General features: G+C 43.4%; 1 protein-coding gene across 14 annotated transcripts in view; it reads left to right on the forward strand.

The window, feature by feature from the left end:
- Positions 1 to 21,132, forward strand: part of SMYD3 (SET and MYND domain containing 3) — a 757,166-nt gene extending 736,034 nt beyond the window's left edge. For 13 of the 14 annotated variants that reach the window (XM_514316.9, XM_063809354.1, XM_054661012.2 and 10 more), the window contains 2 exons: positions 6,355 to 6,463; positions 20,815 to 21,132. In XM_514316.9, the coding sequence (XP_514316.4) occupies positions 6,355 to 6,463; positions 20,815 to 20,916 (211 nt within the window). In that variant the 3' untranslated portion in view covers positions 20,917 to 21,132. The remainder of the gene's footprint in view (positions 1 to 6,354; positions 6,464 to 20,814) is intronic. The other variant, XM_054661013.2, reaches the window with a different exon arrangement.
- The last annotated feature ends 772 nt before the right edge of the window (positions 21,133 to 21,904 follow it).

A 21,904-nucleotide genomic window follows, 5' to 3' on the forward strand; every position in this document is an offset into this window, starting at 1 on the left:
TTTACAGCATTTCGTGTTTTCAGCAGCAGATAAGCTGCTTGGTCTGAAATAAGCTACTCCACCATTGCTGGAAGCTGAAAATCTGCTGAAGATACAGTTGGCCCTCCAAATTCATGGCTTCTGCGTTGAGTGATCTCTGCTGGATTGAACTGGATGCAGAACATGTGGATATGCAGGGCCAACTGTGTTTTTGATCTGCAGTTGTTGGAACCTGCAGATGCTGGACCTGGGGATTTATAACCCAGGGATACCATGGGCTGACTCTAAGAGACTTAAACATCCACCGATGTTGGTATTTGTGGGGATCCTGGAACTAACGTCTTGTGCATACAGAGGACTGACTATATTTAAGTGAAATCTCAGATATTAGGTCATTTAATTCATATGTACCTCAGTTTTGTATCTCTGAAAAATGAGGACATTTTTTCTTCCATGCACAATGCCATTTCATGCTCAGATTTCCTGGATTATCCCAGAAATATGTTTTTACAGTTGTCTTGGCTGAGTAAGGATACACAAGGTCTGCACCTCGTATTTGGCTGTTACATCTCTTACATCTCTTTTAATCTACAGTATTCTTCTCCTGCTACCATCTTTTTCTTTCGATGTGATTGACTTGTTGAAGATCCCGGGTCCAGGCTTTTGTAGAATTTCCCGTACCCCAGATTCAGCTGACTGCTCTACTTGTCCCTCTGTCCCTTGTTTTTTGCATGAAATGGGATTTGACTTTGCAGCCTTGGTTAGATTCAGCTTCAGTGTGTGGGGTTCTGTTTTGTTTCACAAGGATCGTTGACAGGTGGTCAAAAATAATTCCTTCTGCATCGGATGGCACTTAGCGTCTAGTTATCCTACTTCGGTGGTGCTAAGATTGATCACTGGATTTAGATGGTAACAAGTTAATCCACCCACCGTAAAATTCTTTACCATCCTTTTATCTAATGGTTTCATCAAGTGATATTTTCTCCCCTCAGTCAAATAATTCTCCAGGAGTTGCAAAATGATTTTTCTAATTCCATCATCATTCCACATTTATCAGCTAAAATTCATACAACTGGAGCTATTTAGTTACTCTAAGATACAATTTAAATAGGCAGGTTAAGTTCTCCTTTCAGGTTCAGTAATATGTTTTGCATCCGTTTTTAAAAAATAATTGTATTAACTTAGTTTGTGCTGCTACACCAAAATACCATAGACGGTAATTCACCAAGAACAGAATTTTTTTTTCTCACAGTTCCGGAGGCTGGGAAGTTCAAGTCATGAAATCCAAGATGAGGGTGCCAGCAGGTTGTCTGGTGAGGGCTGCTTTCCATTTCCAACATGATGTCTTGTTGCTACATCCTCTGGAGGGAAGGAACACTGTGTCCTTACACAGTGGAAGGCAAACAAGCTGAACACTTCGTGAAACCTGTGTTATAAGGGCTTTAATCCCATTCACAAGGGGAGGAGCCTTGATGACCTAATCACCTCTTAAAGGCCGGACCTCCAAACACTACCACATTGGCCATTAAGTTTCAGCATCTGAATTTTGGAGGGAACACATTCAAACGAAAGCAGTAGCCCTGAATAACAAAGGCCTTTTCCTACCCTGTGAATGCCAAAGCTGCCATCTGTAACGGAATAATGTGATTGGTAATTGTGTCACGTAGGACCAATAGAGATCAGCAACCTCAGCCAGACTGATAGAGATCCTGGCATCAGATATTTCTTCTCCATGTCCTTTTGACTTCAGATCCCAGTTCCCTGACTTTCAGCCTCCCTGTAAAATATATCAGTAAGATCCTGGTGCTTGTGGGTCTGAGTTAAAGCTGGTGTGTACATTTCCTTCTTTTCTCTGCTTGTTTAAACCCATTTCTTCTTATGCACTTATTCACCATAGAAACACCAAAAACATTTTTTTCCAATCTAGGCCAAGCATTCTGGAACATGTGATTGCTAGCATTATACCTGTGAAAGGAAAATTTATATCACCCAAACAAGTAAACTACCTCGTTGAATGATTTTGTTGTTATATAGTTTGCTTGTATGTTTTTGTGGAGGCGTTTCTATTTCTGAATCATGGAGTCAACTCAGACTCCACTGCACCCCCTTGGATCCCCAGATTCTGTTAAATCAGCTGCATAACCTTTCTTGTACCAAGTCCTTCTTTTCTATTGATATTGCTGCTATCCTACCTCAACTATTTTTGCCTCTAGGGTCTGTTTTCCAATTTTCTTGGTTTTCTATTCTGATGAAATATCCTCAGCCCCCTTTGGTAGTGCCTCACTGCTGGCAAGGGAAGTCCAGAGTTCCTAGCTTTGCGCGTGTGTGTCTGCACAGCCTGGCCTCACTGCTGGCAAGAGAAGTCCAGAGTTCCTAGCTTTGCACCTGTGTGTCTGCACAGCCTGGCCTCACTGCTGGCAAGAGAAGTCCAGAGTTCCTAGCTTTGCGTGTGTGTGTGCCTCTGCACAGCCTGGCCTTGAGTGCACCTCCTTTCCCACTCCCCTCCTCTGCTGGCCGGACCAGCATGCTCACTGCCCTTTGGCATTCAGCTTCCTATCCCATCACCAGAGCAACCATCCATCCCTTCCCTTGTCCCAGGATCCCATCATCATCTCCAGTGGAAACACACTCAGGCTCTGCCACTCCCCTGATCACTGTGGTCCCGGCTGCTCCCAGAGCACACATTGTGTGGTTTCACACATATTGACGGGGTTTCACCATATTGACCAGGACTGTGCCCTGGTCAGGTGGCTGTCACACGCCTTTCTATATCATGATTTCATTTGCCTCACCTGCAAACTACATGCTAACCAAGGGCAGGGACTCACTTTGGACTTCTGCAGATTGCTTATGGGGCCGGACCCGGAATCCAGTATCTCGTAGGTGCATCTTCCCCTCACCTTCTCACTCAGACTCCTGCTTTAGTCCTCACAGTCCTTGGACACACCTGATTGCTGCTTCACTTTGGACTCTAATCCTGGTCTTTATTTTTGACAATCCTATCAAAAGATGACCGTCTTTTTGTCCTGTCAAGACTACTACCTCCAGGCCCTTTTCTCTCCCCATCCCTGCTCTACACCATGAAGTGGATGGAAGGCCACACCTTTGAAGAATGTCTCCCAGCAGGAGTGAGCTTGACCATCTTTCCTTGGAGTTATGCTCCAGCAAGGAATCATGATTTTTATTCTGTATGTCAGCTGGGAGGCCTCCAGAAACCAACCAGGCCCGCAATCAGCAGCCCCATAGAGCTGTGAGGCTGCCCTGGAAATATTTATTTGGAAGTGCCCCTGGACAAGCGCTTCCTCATGCCCTCCTTCGTAAGCTCTACTTCATTTTGAAATATCTGAGCTACCGGGGCAGGTACCTGTCATGGCGTAATGACACACCGCTTTCTCTGCCATCGTAGAACTGAAGATTGTCTTTCCTTCTGCTAACTGACATGACAGACATCCACTTAGTGGAGTGATGATTAGTGTAAAATCACTTTTTGGCCTTTAAATTTAATGATGCTACATTCTTAGTAATAACATAACACCCCAAATCCAGGCGTGCTTTTCAAGGAAAGTGTCCAGGGCAGTTACCCTCTGATAATGGCGTCCTGCCCTTATGCCTTTTGTCTGGGGATCTTAAAGTCGTTTCTACACAAATAGATAATGATGTTCATTTCGTAAGGGGTGAGAGGTAAAGTGATTGACCCCTTGGCATACTGAAGAGATGAAGAAAAATCCAGGAGCCAGTGTCTCCTTTGTTGTTCCCCCTTCCGCTTCCTTTTCAGCCTTTTCTTTTCTTTTTTTTTTTTTTAAGACAGAGTCTCGCTCTTGTTGCCCAGGCTGGAGTGCAGTGCTGCAATCTTGGCTCACTGCAACCTCCGCCTCCTGGATTCAAGCATTTCTGCCTCAGCCTCCAGAGTAGCTGGGACTACAGGCGCCTGCCACCACGTCCAGCTAATTTTTGTATTTTTAGTACAGGCGGGGTTTCACCATATTCACCAGGCTGGTCTCAAACTCCTGACCTTGTGATCTGCCCACCTCGCCCTCCCAAAGTGCTGGGATTACAGGTGTGAGCCGCCGCGCCCGGCCCCTTTGCAGCTTTTTAAAAGAGGCATGCCCAACTTTCTGTCGGTTTAAATACTTTCCTCCTGGGTCCTGCTTTCTACTTTTTAAGAGCATGAATGAAAAAAAAAGTGTTTCTATATCACATTTCATGGGGGGAAGAGTTAAGATTCAGCGAGAGGGAATGGTTTGCAGATATGTGTGCATTTTCAGAGAACATACCTGTCTCTCCTGGTAAATCTGCCTCATCACTGTTATATAATAGAGCTTAGATGGGGTTCTCTGGGTTCATGGATGAGAAGCGGTTGGAACAGCGCCTGGCACATGGCAGGCCCTGCGTGAGTGATGGATTCTAGGATCATCTTAGTGATGTCTGTGGGCAGGCACCTCCATCCCTGGAGAAGCAGCATTTAGAGTGCGCCCTTGCTCGTTCTCTCTGACGGTTGGGATATGCTTCCCTTCTCCTACCCAGCCAAGCCTCTCCAGATCCTTGGGAGCCAGTGTAACTCCAATTTCCCACCTCCAGGAAGCCTTCCCCAGTCCAACCAACCATCAGTCACCTCTTTGTCTTCACAATACTTGTATCATTTTCTCAGTTCAATTCAACAAACTTGAACTGGACATCTAGGGTATACTAAGTTATGCCTTATTTGGGCGCTAAATCATGCTCCGTCGTGTAACATTGTTTTAACTCCTGCAGGAATGTTTATCTTGTGTCTAATGGGATGATTCAGCCTCAAGGAAAACACTTTTTTTTTTTTTTGAAACAGGGTCTCACTCTGTCACCCAGAGTGGAGTGCAGTGGTGTGAAACTGCAGCCTCAGCCTCCAGGGCTCAAGTGATCCTCCCACCTCAGCGTCCTAGGTAGCCGGGACTACAGGCATGCTCCACTACACCTGGCTCATTTTTGTATTTTTTTTTTTTTTATAGAGAAAGGGTTTTGCCTTGTTACCCAGGCTGGTCTCAAACTCCTAAGCTCAAGCAATCCGCCTGCCTCGGCCTCCAAAGTGCCGGGATTACAGGTGTGAGCCATCACACCTGTCCTGAAAAGCTCATTTAAACTGTGGTTGTGTGTGTGTGTGTGTGTGTGTGTGTGTGTGTGTGTGTAGGCATTTCCACCAGAGACAATTCTGCATATACAGCAGGGGCTCAGTATTCTCTAGGAGTAGGGGTAGGGGGTATTGGGGCCAGAAGAGGCCAAACTGCTCATATTTGGTTAAATCCAATATGGTAAATTCTTGTTGAATTGAAGTAATACAGCTCTTCCCAGGGTCTGAAACAGCCCATAGCCAGAGGCGTGTGCGTCCTCTTTCTTTGGTCCACGACAACACTGTATTCTATTCTGTTCTATGTGAAAGGGTCCAGTATGGATTGAGTTCCTCCTGCATGTCAGACATCATGGAGAACGCAGATGGGGTGCCTGAATAAAAAGCACTATAATCCAGTGAGATGATAAATAAATACACACGTGCTTATAAGAAAGGTGTACCATGATGGACTCCACAGCTGAGATCCAGTCAAAGGGCTTTGCAGTTAAAAGGGGGATGTGGTAGGATCTAGTTGGGGGATGATGAAAACTTTGTTTATTCAACAAATATATATTGAGAGGCAATCTGCTGTTCCAGGGCTGTGCTAGTGCTAATGCTGATGCTTCATGGAAGAGCTTGGAGGAGAAGATTAGCACCTGTTCTCCCCGCCCCACCCCTCCCAAATATCAACGCAGAGCTCCAAACTTTTGTTTCTCTTCTCTAGTGTTTATGAGGGAGACCTTCTAGTCCTGTCATTTTTTTTCCCTAACACAAAACACATTCTGAGGAGCTGGAGACCAGTCCTGTGTCAATTCCCCTCAGTACTGCATTCTCCTGGATTGCAAAGCTAATTTCCTTTCAGTAGCTCATTAACATTCACAGCTAGTGTCTGCTCCCACTTTCGTAGTCTCCTGATGAAATGCTGACTGCAGAGGTGAGGGCTGCTGACTGCAGAGGTGAGGGCTGCTGACTGCAGAGGTGAGGGCTGCTGACTGCAGAGGTGAGGGCTGCTGACTGCAGAGGTGAGGGCTGCTGACTGACTGCAGAGGTGAGGGCTGCTGACTGCAGAGGTGAGGGCTGCTGACTGCAGAGGTGAGGGCTGCTGACTGCAGAGGTGAGGGCTGCTGACTGCAGAGGTGAGGGCTGCTGACTGACTGCAGAGGTGAGGGCTGCTGACTGCAGAGGTGAGGGCTGCTGACTGACTGCAGAGGTGAGGGCTGCTGACTGCAGAGGTGAGGGCTGCTGACTGCAGAGGTGAGGGCTGCTGACACTGTTTGCCGTTTGGTTTCTTCCAGGATTTTTTTCCCAGGAAACCATCCCGTCAGAGGGGTTCAAGTGATGAAAGTTGGCAAACTGCAGCTACATCAAGGCATGTTTCCCCAAGCAATGAAGAATCTGAGACTGGTGAGTGTGCCAAGATCTCACATAGTTCTGCCTGGCATCCTTTTTTTCTGCTGTTGCTGGGCCTCTTTGTGATTTGTTAGCAGCTCTATATATGTGTGCACGCATACACACGCATGCCCAGTGTGTGCTGGTAAATGTTTCACAACCACTGTGGAAAAAACCTGCTTCGTGACATTTGCCTGTTTCTGTGATGCAGGCATGCCCACCATGGCTGATTTTAAATGTAGAATCAACCTTCTTATAAAAATAATATTAACAATTACTCTTGCCACTTGGTACAAACCAGTCTCAGAACACCACTGCTCCTGTGCCCTCTCCACATTTAGCCAGTTGACCTTGTTTGTGCCTCCTCCCCATTGCCCACAGAACACAGTCCGTGTCCCTTGCATGGCAAGCCCTTGACCATCTGTGTGGCAGTTCACCTTTGCAGCCTCTTCTCCCCGCCCTTCCTCTCTCCCTTTCCACCCACCCAGTGATCACTGCTGTTCACCAGGACCCACTGTGACCCTGAACTTCTCACTCCTCCATCTTCACACAGCTATTTTTTCCTCTGCCTTAAGTGCTCTCCGCATCACAACCCCCTGGGCTTGGCAGAACTCTGCTGATCCTTTAAGGCCCAATTCCAGTGTTACTTTGTGGTCCTACCCCTACAGCTCTCTGCCCACCCTGCCAGGAGAGCCCTTTTCACGTTGCAGTAGGCATACCCGATGACCACCCCTACCCCTGCCCCCAGGAGAGTGTGAGGGCTTCGTGGTTATCTTGGCAACCAGCTCAGTGCCATGCAAGGGATCTGGAACTTAGGAAGTATTCATTATTGAGGGAAGGAGGAGGGAGGAAGCGAAGGAGGCCAGTGAATACGGTTCTGGCAATAAGTGTCAAGAAACTAATTGGGAGAACTGGTTTAGGGTTGGAATAGCTTGTTAAAACACGATGGTTAGTTTCATCCGCTCAGGGAGTCTCCTCTGCCCAGAGGAGCCCAGGGCTCTCTGCTGTCTGGCCCAGGCATTCCCACCTCAGCGGAACTTCCTCTCCTCTAGTCTGTGACCCTTCCAAAGGAGAGCTCACATGCTCACCTGGCCAGGCACTGGTGGGTTGTATGGAGACCTGGCGTGTGGGTATCATAGGAAGCACTTGACACTTTAACAGGACCCTCTGGGCCGCCATGCCCTTGTGTGCGGAAGAGTGACGGTGGAAGGATCGGGCGTCAGGGTTGCTCAGGGTGTGTCCAGGGGCCGGCTGATCCCATAACACTGGCAGCCGCCCACATGGACCTAAGAGAAATGAGAAATGCCGAAGGGATTCTTAGAAGCCAGATTCCACAGTTGCTCATTTGCGCCGAATGCTAGCCATAGCGCCTTTACTTGATCTCTACATAAAGTCAGCGTGTGGCCAACGGAGTAACACTAGGATTCCCTGAGGGCACTCAGCTATTCTGTTCTTTTCATCATGTCTGGCATCTTTACCCAGGCGGGGGAAGAACACCGCACCGTCTGTTGCAGCCTCAGGGAGAACTTTCCTTTTCTGGTCTTGGGGGTACTTGTCAGCCAGTCGAATCAGCAAGGTACAGCAGATCCTTATCAAGGGCCTACTGTGTGAAAGTCCTGACAGAAAAACAATGTGCAGGAAATTTCCTAATGTGCGATGCACCCAACACAGGGTCACCTGCAAGTAGGTGTTCGTAAGTGATCAAACTAGACCTTTGTGTTTATATGGGACTAGAAACTATGAATACTGCTCGTACATACGTGATCCGTGATCCCACTCAGTCCCCATGACAGCTGACGGCTGTGTGAGGTCAGTGGGACAGGCATTTTCATTCCTATTTGGGAAGTGAAGGCGCTCAGGTTTGGAGACATGCAAGAGCTCACCTAAAGTCGCACAGAGGCAGAGCCAGGTGTATTTGTTCAATTTAATTCAACACGGTGATCACATACTTCTACTACTTTGAATAAGACTCAGGCTGGGCACGGTGGCTCACATCTATAATCCCAGCACTTTGGGAGGCTGAGGCAGGAGGATCACCTGAGGTCAGGGGTTCAAGACCAGTCTGGCCAACATGGTGAAATCCCGTCTCTACAAAAATACAAAAATTAGCTGAGCATGATAACGGGTGCTTGAAATCCTAGCTACTCAGGAGGCTGAGGTGAGAGAATCGCTTTAACCCAGGTGGCAGAGGTTACAGTGAGCCAAGATTGCACCATTGCACTCCAGCCTGGGCAACAGAGTGAGACTGTCTCAAAAAAAAAAAAAAAAAAGACTGAATATGGTGTGTACAATTTAATGGAGGAGATAGACATGTACAAGTCATTCAATCCAGGCCAGAAACCAAGGCTCTGCTCTTTTCCTCTAGACTGGTCCAGTTAAATAGATGAGGCTCTCTAGTAAGATCAGTGTGCAGAAATCCCTTAAGATCTAACCGAACCCATGATGCCAACTCAGGGAAAAATATGGGAGAGAAATCAGAGAAGATTTAGATTGCTTCTTATGTGAAGCTTTAGTCATTGCTATTGCATACAGAACTTCTGAAGGAGACATCTAATACCCTCAACTATAAGGACAAGCCTGAACAAACCCAGACAGACATCTCGCTATGGATTTTCAGGATAATGTGGCCTGGGCTGATGGTACTGACCATCACCAGCCCTTCAGATGACCCTCTTACTGCCCTTTACATCCCTCATGCCCAGGTCTGTTCTGCTGCCCTCACACCCTTCTGATGAGGTTGCATCACCTCTTTCAGAAGCTTCTCTTCGTAATCATGTTAGCTTTTCCTATTCTTGGTACCAAGGTGAAGCTCAGGCATACACCCTGATAGATGCCAAATGAAAGGTATTCTGGGAGCAGCATCAGATTATCTGTCATGAGGCCTGGGGTTAAATGGTGGCCTTACCCAAACTTGCTGTGTGTCTCTACAAAAGTCATTGAGTCTCTTGCCAAGGTCTGATGATCAACCAAGGAGCAAACATGCACTCCTGGCAGAGTTGTAGAAAGAGTGCAAGGATTTAGAGTCAGTAGGTTCATGTTCCAGTCCCACCATTTGCGTTAATCTCTGAATATAATTTCATTTGTAAAAGGAAGCTGATAGCTATCCCATAGACTTGTTTTGAGGAGTAAGCGAGGCAATGCGGGAGAGTGTGCTTGCCAATCTCAAGCATTCTGAAACTATTAAAGATGGGTATTGTTACAGGAACTCTTGTTCTGATCACTCTCCCACTAGCTGGTCTGTTCAGTACTTGTGTTTGTAGTTTGGGGTACACGGTGGTTCCTCTGGTGAACAATTATGTTCTATGACTGCTCCCCAGCAGTGTTTTGCTCCCCAAGGTGAGTGGGAATCCCTCAAGGGACCTTACATTCCTTTTGTGTCTTCTGGTGCCACCTAACATAGACACACATGCCCCCAATACGGCAAGTTCTCTTAAATACATGCTTGAATGAATGGATTTTTTTAATGGATAGAAGTCTTTAAAAGCCTCCCCCTGACCCTGCTGGTTAGCTGTTTACAGTTAATGGACCAGATCTTCTCATGACCTTTGCTGAGCATTTGCTAGCAGAGGGGTGGCCTGAATGTATCCGTCCCTAGGAAAGCTCACGTGACCTGTGAGTCTAGAAGCAGGTCAGTTTCTTCCTGCAGAAAGTCTTTCTTTCCTGAGCTTTCTCAGGACTCGGGTAACCTGGAGAGGGAAAAGGGAGGCTATGCTCTTTGCCTTTTGAAACTGATGTCATCTTCAGACGGGCACCCTCGGGTTGCTCTTTCTTGTCTTAGAAACCCTGGAAATAATGGAATGAAATCACTTGAATAAGGTTTTTGAAGACTGAGTTTGAATAGAAATCAGAGGAGCTTCAGAAACAGAAATTTATTACAGATTCAGTTAGGCTCCAGCCTCCTCCAGGAAAGGAATCCACTTAGCCCAGCTCTGATTTGGTTTAGTCTTCCGTTTCCACTGGGCTCAGCTGAAATTCTTGTGATTGCTGCCACAGGACAGTCCTGGGGTCCCTTCCCAGTGCTTCCCTCCTGCCCTCTCCTGTCTCTAATCTACTTTTATTTCTTTCCATTTATTTCTTAGAAGGCTTTTGTTTGCTACTAATTTGACTTCTTGGACCTCAAGGACAACCCATCTGGGCTGTCTTGTTAATCAGAGTTGGTTTTTTTCCTGTGAACCCTGCATGCTGCAGGCTCCCTCACCCTGGCCCTAGTGTAGTTGCTTTTCAGCAAAAATCTGGTTGCAAAAGTTAGACTTCTTTCCCCTCGGCATCCATTTTTTTAAAAATCTGTATTTAAACTTTTTGTATTACAATTTTTCCCTTCTCATTTGATTTTATTGCAGTATTTTACCCCTTGAGCATCTTTTTAGCTTTTTCTGCATCTCAACGGACAGCACAAGGCCGCAAGCCCTAGAGATTGCTCCTTGTATTCCTGCATCGGCTGCCCTGATTTTCAGCCCCAGCAATGGCTGATTTAGAGCATGCAGTTCTGTTGTTCCCATGTCTTAATCCGCTACAGTGATTCTTAACCTCTTTGTTTGTGTCCCTATTTACAAATCTGATGAGGGCCACTGACTAACCGGAGAAAAGTTAAATATACACAACCTTTTGTATATTTGGTGGGGATGGCAGCTTCAGAGGCTCCCTGAAGCCCTTCCATGGACTTAGTATCCATGGTGTCTAGGTTAAAAAGCCCTCCTCTAAACACTTAACATCATACGTTACCGTGTGGGGAGGTGGGAGGGAAAGAGGGGGAGTAAGAAGGCATGCAGAAAGGATGTTCCGTAATTGTCACTAATACCTTCAAAGAGTTGTTTGGAAGCCCCTGGCTCTAATATTTATGAGTGATTCCTACTGACCTCCAAATAGAGAATAATAGTTCCAAGAGTGTGTTTTTGAACCAAAAAAGAGAAAAGATAAGAAAATAATGGATAAAATGCAAACACAGTGATTAAGTCGTATTATGGGAAATAAGCAGAAATTTACCTACCAGGAAGTATGAGTCCAGTACTAACAAGGAGCCAGATAGGGAACCTGAACTTGTACTCCCACCTGGCAGTAACAGGGTGTCATCACTTCATTCTCTTGCTGGAGTGATGTCAGAGAAAGCCGGCTAAAGCAGGTTGAGGTAAAATTCAGAGTCTCATAACAGAATACTCAAAATGTTTGTGCTTCAGTTAAAAATCACTCACTATGCCAAGAACCAGGAATATCTCAATCTTAATGAAAATAAAAGCAATCAGTAGATGCCAATTCCAAGATAACAGAGATGTTAGAATAGTCTGACAGATTTTAAAGCAGCCATGATAAAAATGCTTCATCAAGGAATTACAAACACCCTCAAAATAAATGGAAAAAATAGAAAATCTCAGTTAAGAAGTAGAAGCCGTAAAGAAGACACAAATAGAAATTTAACAACTGATAAATATAATAATCAAAATAAACAGAAGGGAGCTCCACAACAGAATGGAGGAAACAGAGGAATGAATTGGTGAATGTGAAGATAAGACAATTGAAACTGCCCAAGCTGAAAAACAGAAAAAAATACTGAAGAAAAAGTAAAATTGAACAGTGCCTCAGGGGACCTATGAATCAGTAACAAAAGATCTAACATTGGAGTCCCAGAAAGAAAAGAAAAAGAGGGTGAGGTGGAAAAAGTGCTTGAAGAAATAATGGTGGAGGCATCCAAATTGGAAAGGAAGAAATAAAATTATCTCTATATACAGATGACATGATCTCATATGGAGAAAGCTCTGAAGATTACACACACACACCAAAAAATGTTAGAACTAATAAGTGAATTAAGCAAGGTAGCAGGATACAGATCAACACACAAAAATCAGTTGTATTTCTAAACGCTAAAAATGAACAATTCAAAAACAAAATTAAGAGAATAATGCTATTTGCAATAACACAAAACCAAGTAAGTTATTATCTGAGAATAACTGAATAAGTTATTCTCCATGAAGAAGGCATAAATAAGGAGAATGACATCTCATGTTCATAGGTTCGAAGACTTAGTATTATTAAGATGTCAATATTACCCAAAATAATCTTCAGATTCAATGCAATCTCTATCAAAATCCCAATGGCTTTTTTGGGGAAGAAGTAGAAAAATACATCTTGAAATATATATGGAACCTCAAGGAATCCCAAATAGCCAAAAGCAGTCTTGAAAAAGAAGAAGAAATATGGAGAACTCACAGTTCTTGATTTTAAAATTTACGAGAAAGCTACAGTAGTCAAAACAGGGTGATACTGGAATAGATGGACATATAGACCAATGGAATAGAATAGAGAGCCCAGAAATAAACCCTCGCATATATGATCAAATGATTTTCAACATGGATGCCAAGACCACTCAATGGAAAAATGACAGTCTCTTCAACAAATAGTGTTGGGGAAGCTGCATATCCACATGCAAAAGAATAAAGTTGGACCCTTTCTTAACACCATATAAAGAAACTCAAAATGGATCAAAGACCTAAACATAAGAGCAAAAACTTCTACTAGACTCTTAGAAGAACACATTAAGGAAAAAGCCTCATGACGTTGGGCATAGTGATGATTTCTTGGATATGGCACCAAAGGTACAGGCAACAAAAGAAAATACAAACAAATTGGACTTCACCAAAATTAAACACTTTTGGGCATCGAAGGATACCATCAACAAAATAAAAAGCAACCCATAGAATGGGATATATACATACAATGGAATATTATTCAGCCTTAAAAAGGAATAAAATTGTGACACATGCTACACATAAATGAACCTTGAAGGCATTATGCAAAGTGAAATAAGCCTGACAGAGAAGAACAAATATCATATTATTCCACTTATATGAGGTACCTAGAATAGTGAAATACCTAGAGACAGAAGTAGAACAGTGGTTACCAGAGTGTGAAGGGAGGAGGGGATGGGAAGCTATTGTTTAATGGGTACACAGTTTCAGTACAAGATGATGCAAAAGTTATGGCTATATGGATAGTAGTAATGGTTGCACAACAATGTGAATGTACTTAATGCTACTCAAGAGTTAAAAATAGTTAAAATGGTAACTATTAGTGTTTTGTGTACTTTACCATATTGTTTTTAAAAAAAGAATTAATAGTGGAAAACTTTGCAAATTTGGCAGGCGACATAAACCTGTAGATTTAAGAAGCTAAGCAAACCCCGAACAGTATAAACCGAAAGCAGTTCACACCAAGACTGTGGATCATACTCAAACTTCTGAAAACTAAAGACAAAAAAAAAAAAAGTCCTAAAAGCAGCAAGAGAAAAATGACAACTTACCTGTACAGGAAAAACAATTTGAATGACAGTGATTTTCTCATCAGAAACCACAGAAGCCAGATGAAAGTAGCATATTTTTTTCAAGTACTGAAAGAAAAGAACTGTTAACCCAAAGCTTGGGTTGCCCTTAGAATGTATGTTGTCCAGCAAAAATATCCTTCAGGAATGAAGAAGAAATCAAGTCATTTTCAGATGAAGGAAAACTAAAAGAACTTATCGCTAGCAGACTTACTGTAAAAGAATGGCTAAAGAAGTTCTCTAAACAGAAAGAAAATAATAAAAGAAAGCTCTTGGAACATCAGGAAAGAAGAAAGAATATGGTCAGCAAAAGTGTGGGTAAGTAAAATGATCTTTCCTTCTCCCCTTGAGTTTTCTAGATTGTTTGATAGTCGAAGCAAAAATTATAACACTATCTGATATGATTCTAAATGTATGTAGTAGAAATATTTAGGGCAATTGTATTACAAATGGGGGAGTGGGGGAGGGTAAAATGTAAAGGGAAGGTTTCTACACTTGAGTTCAACGGGTAAAATGATGACACTAGTAAAGTATGATAAGTTATATACATATATATCTGTATATATACATATATAATATGCATACACATGTATATTATATACAAGTTATATATACATATATGTGTGTGTATATATATATATAAAATATATATAAATAATAAGATGTGGAGCAACCACAAAACTATATAAAGTAATACACTCAAAAGCACTAGAGAATGAAATTCTAAAAAAAAGTTTAATCCACAGAAATGCAGGAAAAAGAAAGAAAAAGAGAGCAAACAGAAAACAAAAAATTAAATGGCAGATTTAAGCCCTAATATATTAATAATAACATTGTAAATTATGTAAGTAGTCTATGTAAAAGATGTAAATTGCCTAAATACACCAATTAAAAGACAGAGATTAGTAGAACAGATTTTTAACAAATGACTCAAGCATATGTTGTCTGTAAGAATTCTTTTTAAATAGAATGATACAAATAGGTTGAAAGCAAAAGGATGGAAAAAGATACATTATAAAAACACAATCAAAAGAAAGCTGGAGTAGCTATATCAATATTAAGTAAAGTAGACTTCAGAGCAAAGAAAATGTTATGAGAGACAGAGAGGGACATTGTATAATGAAAAAAAGGTCAGTCTACCAAAAAGACATAGTAGTACTAAATATGTATGCACCAAACAACACAGTTGCAAAACATGAGAAACAAAAACTGATAGAACTGAAAGGAGAAATGAACAAATAGACAAGCACAGCTGGGAACATCAGACCTCCACTGTCAACAGTTGGTAGAACAACTAGACAGAAACTGAGGAGGGATACAAAATAATTCCATAACACCATCAACCAATGGGATCTGACATTTAGAAAACACTTCACCCAACAATAACAGAATGCACATTTTTAAGTAACTATAATACCAAAAGAGACCATTTTATGCCACAAAACAGATATCAATAAACATAAAAAGATTCAAGTTAATACAAAGTAAATTATCTGACCACAATGGAATTAAATTAGAAATCAGTAACAATATTTGGAAACAAAACCAAATCCACACCTTGTAGCTGTGTCTGGCATGGCACATTGTACAACACATTGGGACTTGGGTTGCCCTTAGAATTTATATTGTCCAGTCTCATTATTTAGCTGAGGAAACAGAACTTCTTCAGAGTCTCTCAGAGTTCAATTAATATGTACTGATTGATTGATTAAACAGTGATACAACAGCCATGCTTTTTCTGGAATGGTTACTACCACTGGAAAGCACAGACCTGAGCTCACCACATCTGTAACCCCTCCTGAGGGTGCCGTGGGGCCACCTGGTTCCTCCTTCCTCTGGGCGCCCCAGCACTTTGCATCTCTGTTGAACACACACCGTTCCACTGCAATGATCTGGTATTTACATTCTGTCCCTCTGACTATGCCAGAGCTTCTCCCAGGGCAAGGGCCAAGTTTTATTCATTAAAGCTGCTCAGACAGTATTGAGTGAATGAATGGGTAGATGTTATCTCTAAGGAAATTCTGCCTCCCAAAAGGACAGATTCCTCCAGCGGAATACACACTTGAAGTTATCCAAGATGTAGAGTGGAGTGGGGTCTCCAGGGGTGCTGTTGAGCTGAGGTGGATCATCAAAGTCTTTGGGATTCTCTGCTGTCCTTGCAAAGGGCTTTTTGTGCCTCCAGAGCTGCTTAATGTGTTGTACCTCTTGCTTCTTGCATTTCCTCCTTTGAATGCCCCAGACCAGCTTCCTCCTCCCTGTGCCCCACCCTCTGCTTTACTTTCATTCTGAGATGGGCAGAATAAGAAAACCTGCTTTATTTTTTTCCCGTCGTGATTTGATTCCAGGGGTTCTTATCATGCATACATTTCTTTTCCCTCTGATTTTATATCCATATTTAAATCATACTTGGGAAGTCACTTACTAGATTCCTCAAGCTCATGGTAGAAACTGTTTGAGATCCTTGATAAGCTTAATATATTCATATTAAAATTAATAGGAAAGGTATATTGTTTCCAACTTTATGATTTGATTTAAATTCATTTTATTTAATATATGACCACAATTCTAAAATTACTTAAAAAAAACAGATATGATGAGATTGAAATCAATTCTGGGGACCCTTTCTCTATTACTGAGTTAACTGTATGCCTGTAATGTGGCAGACAAGCTATGCTGCTTTTCTCATGTGACATTTCGAGTCTGGATGTGGGTGTAGCAGGCACCCTCCTTGGAGGCATCAAATGAGTGCTCTGTGAAAGATTATGTGCAGGCTCTTTTTAAATGCTATCATTAAAAAAAATAAAATTTAATGGAAAGAGATAAGCTTTTCCCAACACCAGCCTGCTCCAATTTTATATTTCCTTAATCTGTTTTATATGCTACTGCAGGAAATTAAACCAGAATTGTCCTCTCTGACATGCGCATGGGTGACAGATGGGAGTGGTAGGAGAAGGGAGACACAGAGCTACTTGAAACAATTGCTCTCGTTTGTCAGAAATTTATTGTAACTTTTTTGGGGGATGGTAATGTGAGGGGAAGCCCTCCTCATCTTCCTGCTGTGCTGAAGGGCTGTGCCCAGGGCCACACAGGGCCCTCTCCATACATCGTTGAGGACTGTCTGCCCCAGCTCACCCAGTGCTGAAGGGCTGTGCCCAGGGCCACACAGGGCCCTCTCCGTACATTGTTGAGGACTGTCTGCCCCAGCTCACCCATAGGCCCAGGTGATGTTCAAGACAAGGACCAGATGTCCTCATCACCAGGTGTGAATTGCAGCTTCCTGCTGACCTGTGTCACACCATTCATCCACGCACACACCCGCACACACAGTCACTAACATATTTTGCACATTACTGAATCTTACTTCTTTCTTCTCGTTTTTCTCTCCCTTTCTCATCTACATCTGCCCATCTTTCAGAGAAAAGTATGTTTGCTTGTGAATTAATCAAATCTATATGGCGTTTTACTTTCTAGACAGATAATGTAGTTTCTTTTTTTTTTTTTTCAGTTGCTTCAGATTAGTTCTCTGCCCCTACCCATGCCCATTTCCTCTCTGTTTCCAGCCACCCTATGGACGAGATCCTCTAAACTTAGTATCTCAGACTCTACACACACTCCTGAGGGTTGCCCCTGTTCCCCTTTGCTCCTGGTGATGCATTCAGCATCAAGTAAGAGAACACAGAACATGACCAGCAGCATCTTGACAAGGAAGGCACCTGTGTCCCCTCAGGGTATCTCAGCAGCCATGTCCAGGAGAGCCTCTGCTCCTCTCCTTGGTCACTGCAGTCTGTTCATACGGGGAGGCTGCACAATGCAGTCATGGAATGGACACACTGGGTTGAGTCCCGAGAGCCGAGAGGTCATCCTTAGTCTAACTCTCAAGCCAGGTGACCTCAGGAAGCACTTCCTTCCATAACATGAGGGTATTGGACTAGATGATCCTTCTGGTCTTTCCTCAAGGAAGCAGGCTGTGAGGTGTGGATGTGAAGCTGGAGGAAGGCCAGGAAACTCCCCCTTCCTGGCTGTGGCTCTAATTCCAGAATGGCTGAAGAACTGGAAGTAGTTACCCTACTGTGGGATGGGCAGGTCTGCCCCTTCCATGAACAGGAATATACTGGATCAGTGGGGAGTAGACCTTACTCTTAAAGCCGCAAAAGAGGAGAAAGTGAAACTCACCACTGGAACTGGAAGAAAAGAGCGAGGAAGGAAGCCTGGAGCCTGTAGTATGTTCAAAGCATGCCAGTGAACTTATGTTGTTGAAGTGACAAGAAGATGGCTTTGTCATTTAGCCTCTGAGTCAAGTCAGAGAGAAGCACAGATCATTCTTCAGATGGGGAACCTGGGGAATGTAACCAGGAGGGCAAAAAAGAGGCTGGTCTGGAAATTCTGAGCAACAAGGCCAGGCCCTCACCCAGCCGAGGGCCTCTGTGAGGGCAGGGAGGGAGGCGAGGCCGAGCAGGTTAGTCTGGCCTTTTTCAGGATGGAGGGTTACGTCCCTCTCTGCAAAGATCTTTCCAGGCAGTGATTCTGCCCCATTCATCTTCCTTTGCCAGATCACAAGCACTCTGGCTCTTTGTTGAGTAAAAGGGAAGAGAACATCTAAGAGTGCTTTCAAGTAAGAAAATTTCCCATGAAGGCTCTCTGATCTGAGAAACCTTCTCTTTCCGCAATCGTGCTGTCACACAGGTCTCTGCCTCAGACCTCAAGGTGTCCAGAGCAGCGGAGGATCCAGGGCAGTGTGGAGAAAAGAGAATAAAACATGAGGCATGTGCTCCATGAATGGCATCAAACATTTGTTTTTAATCTTCTGCCCAGGGGAATCTCATAGAGCTGGGCTGCTTGCAAGGTGGGGGCTGGTCCCAACTCCTCCCCTGCACTCCGGACAGCCCCCTGCCTAGGGATTTGCTGGCAGATGCTGTGCACCCACAGAGCAGACTTGCTCGCGTGAATAGGAAGTGAATTCCCACCGCCAGCATCTCAGCTCCAGCCACCTTCTGGGCTTTGCAGCTGGAGTGTCACAGGGTGAGGGGCCAGACTGCCAGTGCGGGGTCACAACTGGACTCAGAACAGAGCTGTCTTCCAAGCTGAGAGGCCAGGGTCTGAGGCGCTGGCCCTTTCTCTCTCTCTCTCTCTCTTTTTCTCTCTCTCTTTTTCTCTCTCTCTCTCTTTCTCTCTGTCTCTCTGTCTCTCTCTCTTTCTCTCTCTCTCAGCAGCAAATCTAGACCCCCTCTGTCTGCCTGTTTTCCTTCCAGCCCAAAGGGAACATTCAAGAGGTGAAAAAAGAAGCCAGAAACAGAGGTTGAAATTACCCATCCCCCTGAAATGCTTTGTTTCTCGAAGCTTCAGCGTTTTTCCAACGTAGAATGGAAAGTTTTCCTGCATGCAGAATTGCAAAATGCAGGCGTCTCACCACATGACCACCAAGGTCTGAAATCTCTGTGGTTTTCAAGATGTTCATGCTCAAGAATTCCACCCCTAGCAATTGCTCTTAAATATCCAAGAAAGGCAAAAAATCTATTCTGGAAGGTCTGCATCATATCCTAATAAACAATTGGAGGTGATCTAAATTTCCAGGAGTAGCTTAGTAAATAATGGTTTATAAGCATGATGGCATTCATTATATACAACAATTAAAATGGTAATTCTTCTGGCTATAAATTAACACTGAATCATGAGTAGTTGATGTTATTTGTTGAGAGTTTGCTTTATCAGTTGTTTTCAACCTTGAGAACATGTTGGAATCTCCTGGGGCCTAGGCCTTTTTCCTGGAGAGCAGGCTTCAGCTGTTGATGTGCAGGGTCTGGCCCTTGGTGTCTCTTTTGAAGCTCCCTGGTTGATCCTGCTGTGTAGCTAAGGCTGAGAGCCTCAGTGCCACTTCCAGGTACTTTGGGTGCATAACAGCCACCAGAGTCATATCTTTACAAGTCTCCTGGGCACATTTACATCAAATGCAGTGGTTCTGGTGTCCCTCCCTTCTCCCCAGTCCACCCCACCCCACCCCCCCCTATTTGGGCAGGGCAGGATAATATTGCTTATCTCTTATTTATTACAAAAATATTTTCAAGGATACTCTGGTTGTTTGTTGTTCCATAACCATCCCAAAACTTAATGGAGTAAACAACAGCAAAATTATCGCACAAATTCTGTGTGTCAGGAATTGGCACACAGCATAAGAATGGCTTTCTTCTTTTCTACAATGTCTGGTGTTTCATCTGGGAAGACAGATCTGGCAGTCTTCAGCTGGGTGCTGGAATCGTCTGAAGGTTTATTTATGTACATGTCTGGTGCCTTGTCTAGAATGACTTGAAAGATGAGCTTGGCTAAGACTGCCAGCCAGAGTGCCTGTACACGGCCTCCCTCTATGTGGCTTGGGCTTCCTTGCAGCATGGAGTCTCTTGGTTCTGGGAGCAAACATACTGACCAGTAAACAACACAGAGGCCTTTTTGACCTAGTCTCACAAGTCAGTTGCTTTACTTCTATTATACTCTATTATTGAAGTACTCATAAGCCCACACAGATTTCAGAAATATTTTGAAGATAAGAGTTGACAAGATTTAATAATGGACCAAATATGAGCAGTGAAGGAGAGGACTGTTGAAATGCCAATGCTATAATATGATATGAAAAAAAATGTGAGAATACATGTATATAATAATCCTGGTGCAAATAGATGAGAATTGAATGGAGTGTGCAATAAAGAAAAATTTTAAGGTGGTAGCAGCATGGTCTTTCATATGACTCAATCATTTTGGTAACTCTTCTTATCCCTGTGACTACCCACCAAACCTGTGCACTGACAGTCTTTGAAGATCATCGATTGTCACTGGGCCCCAGCATGACTCGAATAGTGAGTCTGCTTTCCAAATACCACATTCAGAAATCACCCTTTTCATGTGACTTTCCAGCTGGGAGAACCACAGTGCTGTGAGCCTGTTAAAGACTGTTCACCCTGTGAACCTATGGGGTTCACCAGGCCCCTGGCATCATGGGGTAAAGGTGGGGAATGGCCTGAGCTCACCTATTTTGGGGTCTAATCTCTCTTCCGTCCTTTCTCTTTAGGCTTTTGATATTATGAGAGTGACACATGGCAGAGAACACAGCCTGATTGAAGATTTGATTCTACTTTTAGAAGAATGCGACGCCAACATCAGAGCATCCTAAGGGAACGCAGTCAGAGGGAAATACGGCGTGTGTCTTTGTTGAATGCCTTATTGAGGTCACACACTCTATGCTTTGTTAGCTGTGTGAACCTCTCCTATTGGAAATTCTGTTCCGTGTTTGTGTAGGTAAATAAAGGCAGACATGGTTTGCAAACCACAAGAATCATTAGTTGTAGAGAAGCACGATTATAATAAATTCAAAACATTTGGTTGAGGATGCCATCTGGTAATTGTCTTATTTGCTTACTCATTGGCGATTTTAATGTTTAAAATACCAACATTCAAGACAGAAAATCATATTAAAAGCATGACAAATAAGTTATAACTTTCTCTTTGGATATATGTAGGGATAATTAGATAAATGTCACTATTTTCACATTTGCTTCCAAGCAAAAACTTAATGTCCATTTTGGCAAGAAGCAGAATTTTGAGATGTCATCTTTTGCTCTTTGTGATAAATGATGTTTGTGTTTGTTATTTACTTCCAAATACTTGTCCAACACAAGAAGTTTTATCCTAAATGCTAGGAAGAAGCCATTTTAGATGTTACTAGAAAAGGATAGGAAGTCTTAATGCCCAAAACCAGTTTTTCGAATGTCTCACAGCTCTTTGTGTAAACCTTTCTCATCGGCATTTTATAACTCCTTGTGTATGTCTGTTTTTTTCCTTGAAATTTTTTCTGTAATTAGCCAAATGTGTGGTTCAGCATGTGAGTGTGTGAGTGTGGTATGCACAGTGTAAAGCTCCATTATCCTGCAGCAAGCAAGGTTCTCGCATCCCAGCTCAAATCAGACTTGCTTGCTTGCTTTTTCCTCTTTATTATTTCCTAATTCTTTGGCCTGTTCTTCTGCCTTTCTACTTTAGACAAATACAGAAAACCTTTTCTTTTCCACTTCTAAAAACGTCAATTGTCTTATGGCTCAGGGATCCTGTGAGCAGTGCAGTCCCTCACGCTTAGATGACACTGGTGGTAACTGAAGCCCGTGGAT

This window comes from Pan troglodytes, chromosome 1 (genome assembly GCF_028858775.2).
Source record: "Pan troglodytes isolate AG18354 chromosome 1, NHGRI_mPanTro3-v2.0_pri, whole genome shotgun sequence".
NCBI classification, from domain to species: domain Eukaryota; kingdom Metazoa; phylum Chordata; class Mammalia; order Primates; family Hominidae; genus Pan; species Pan troglodytes.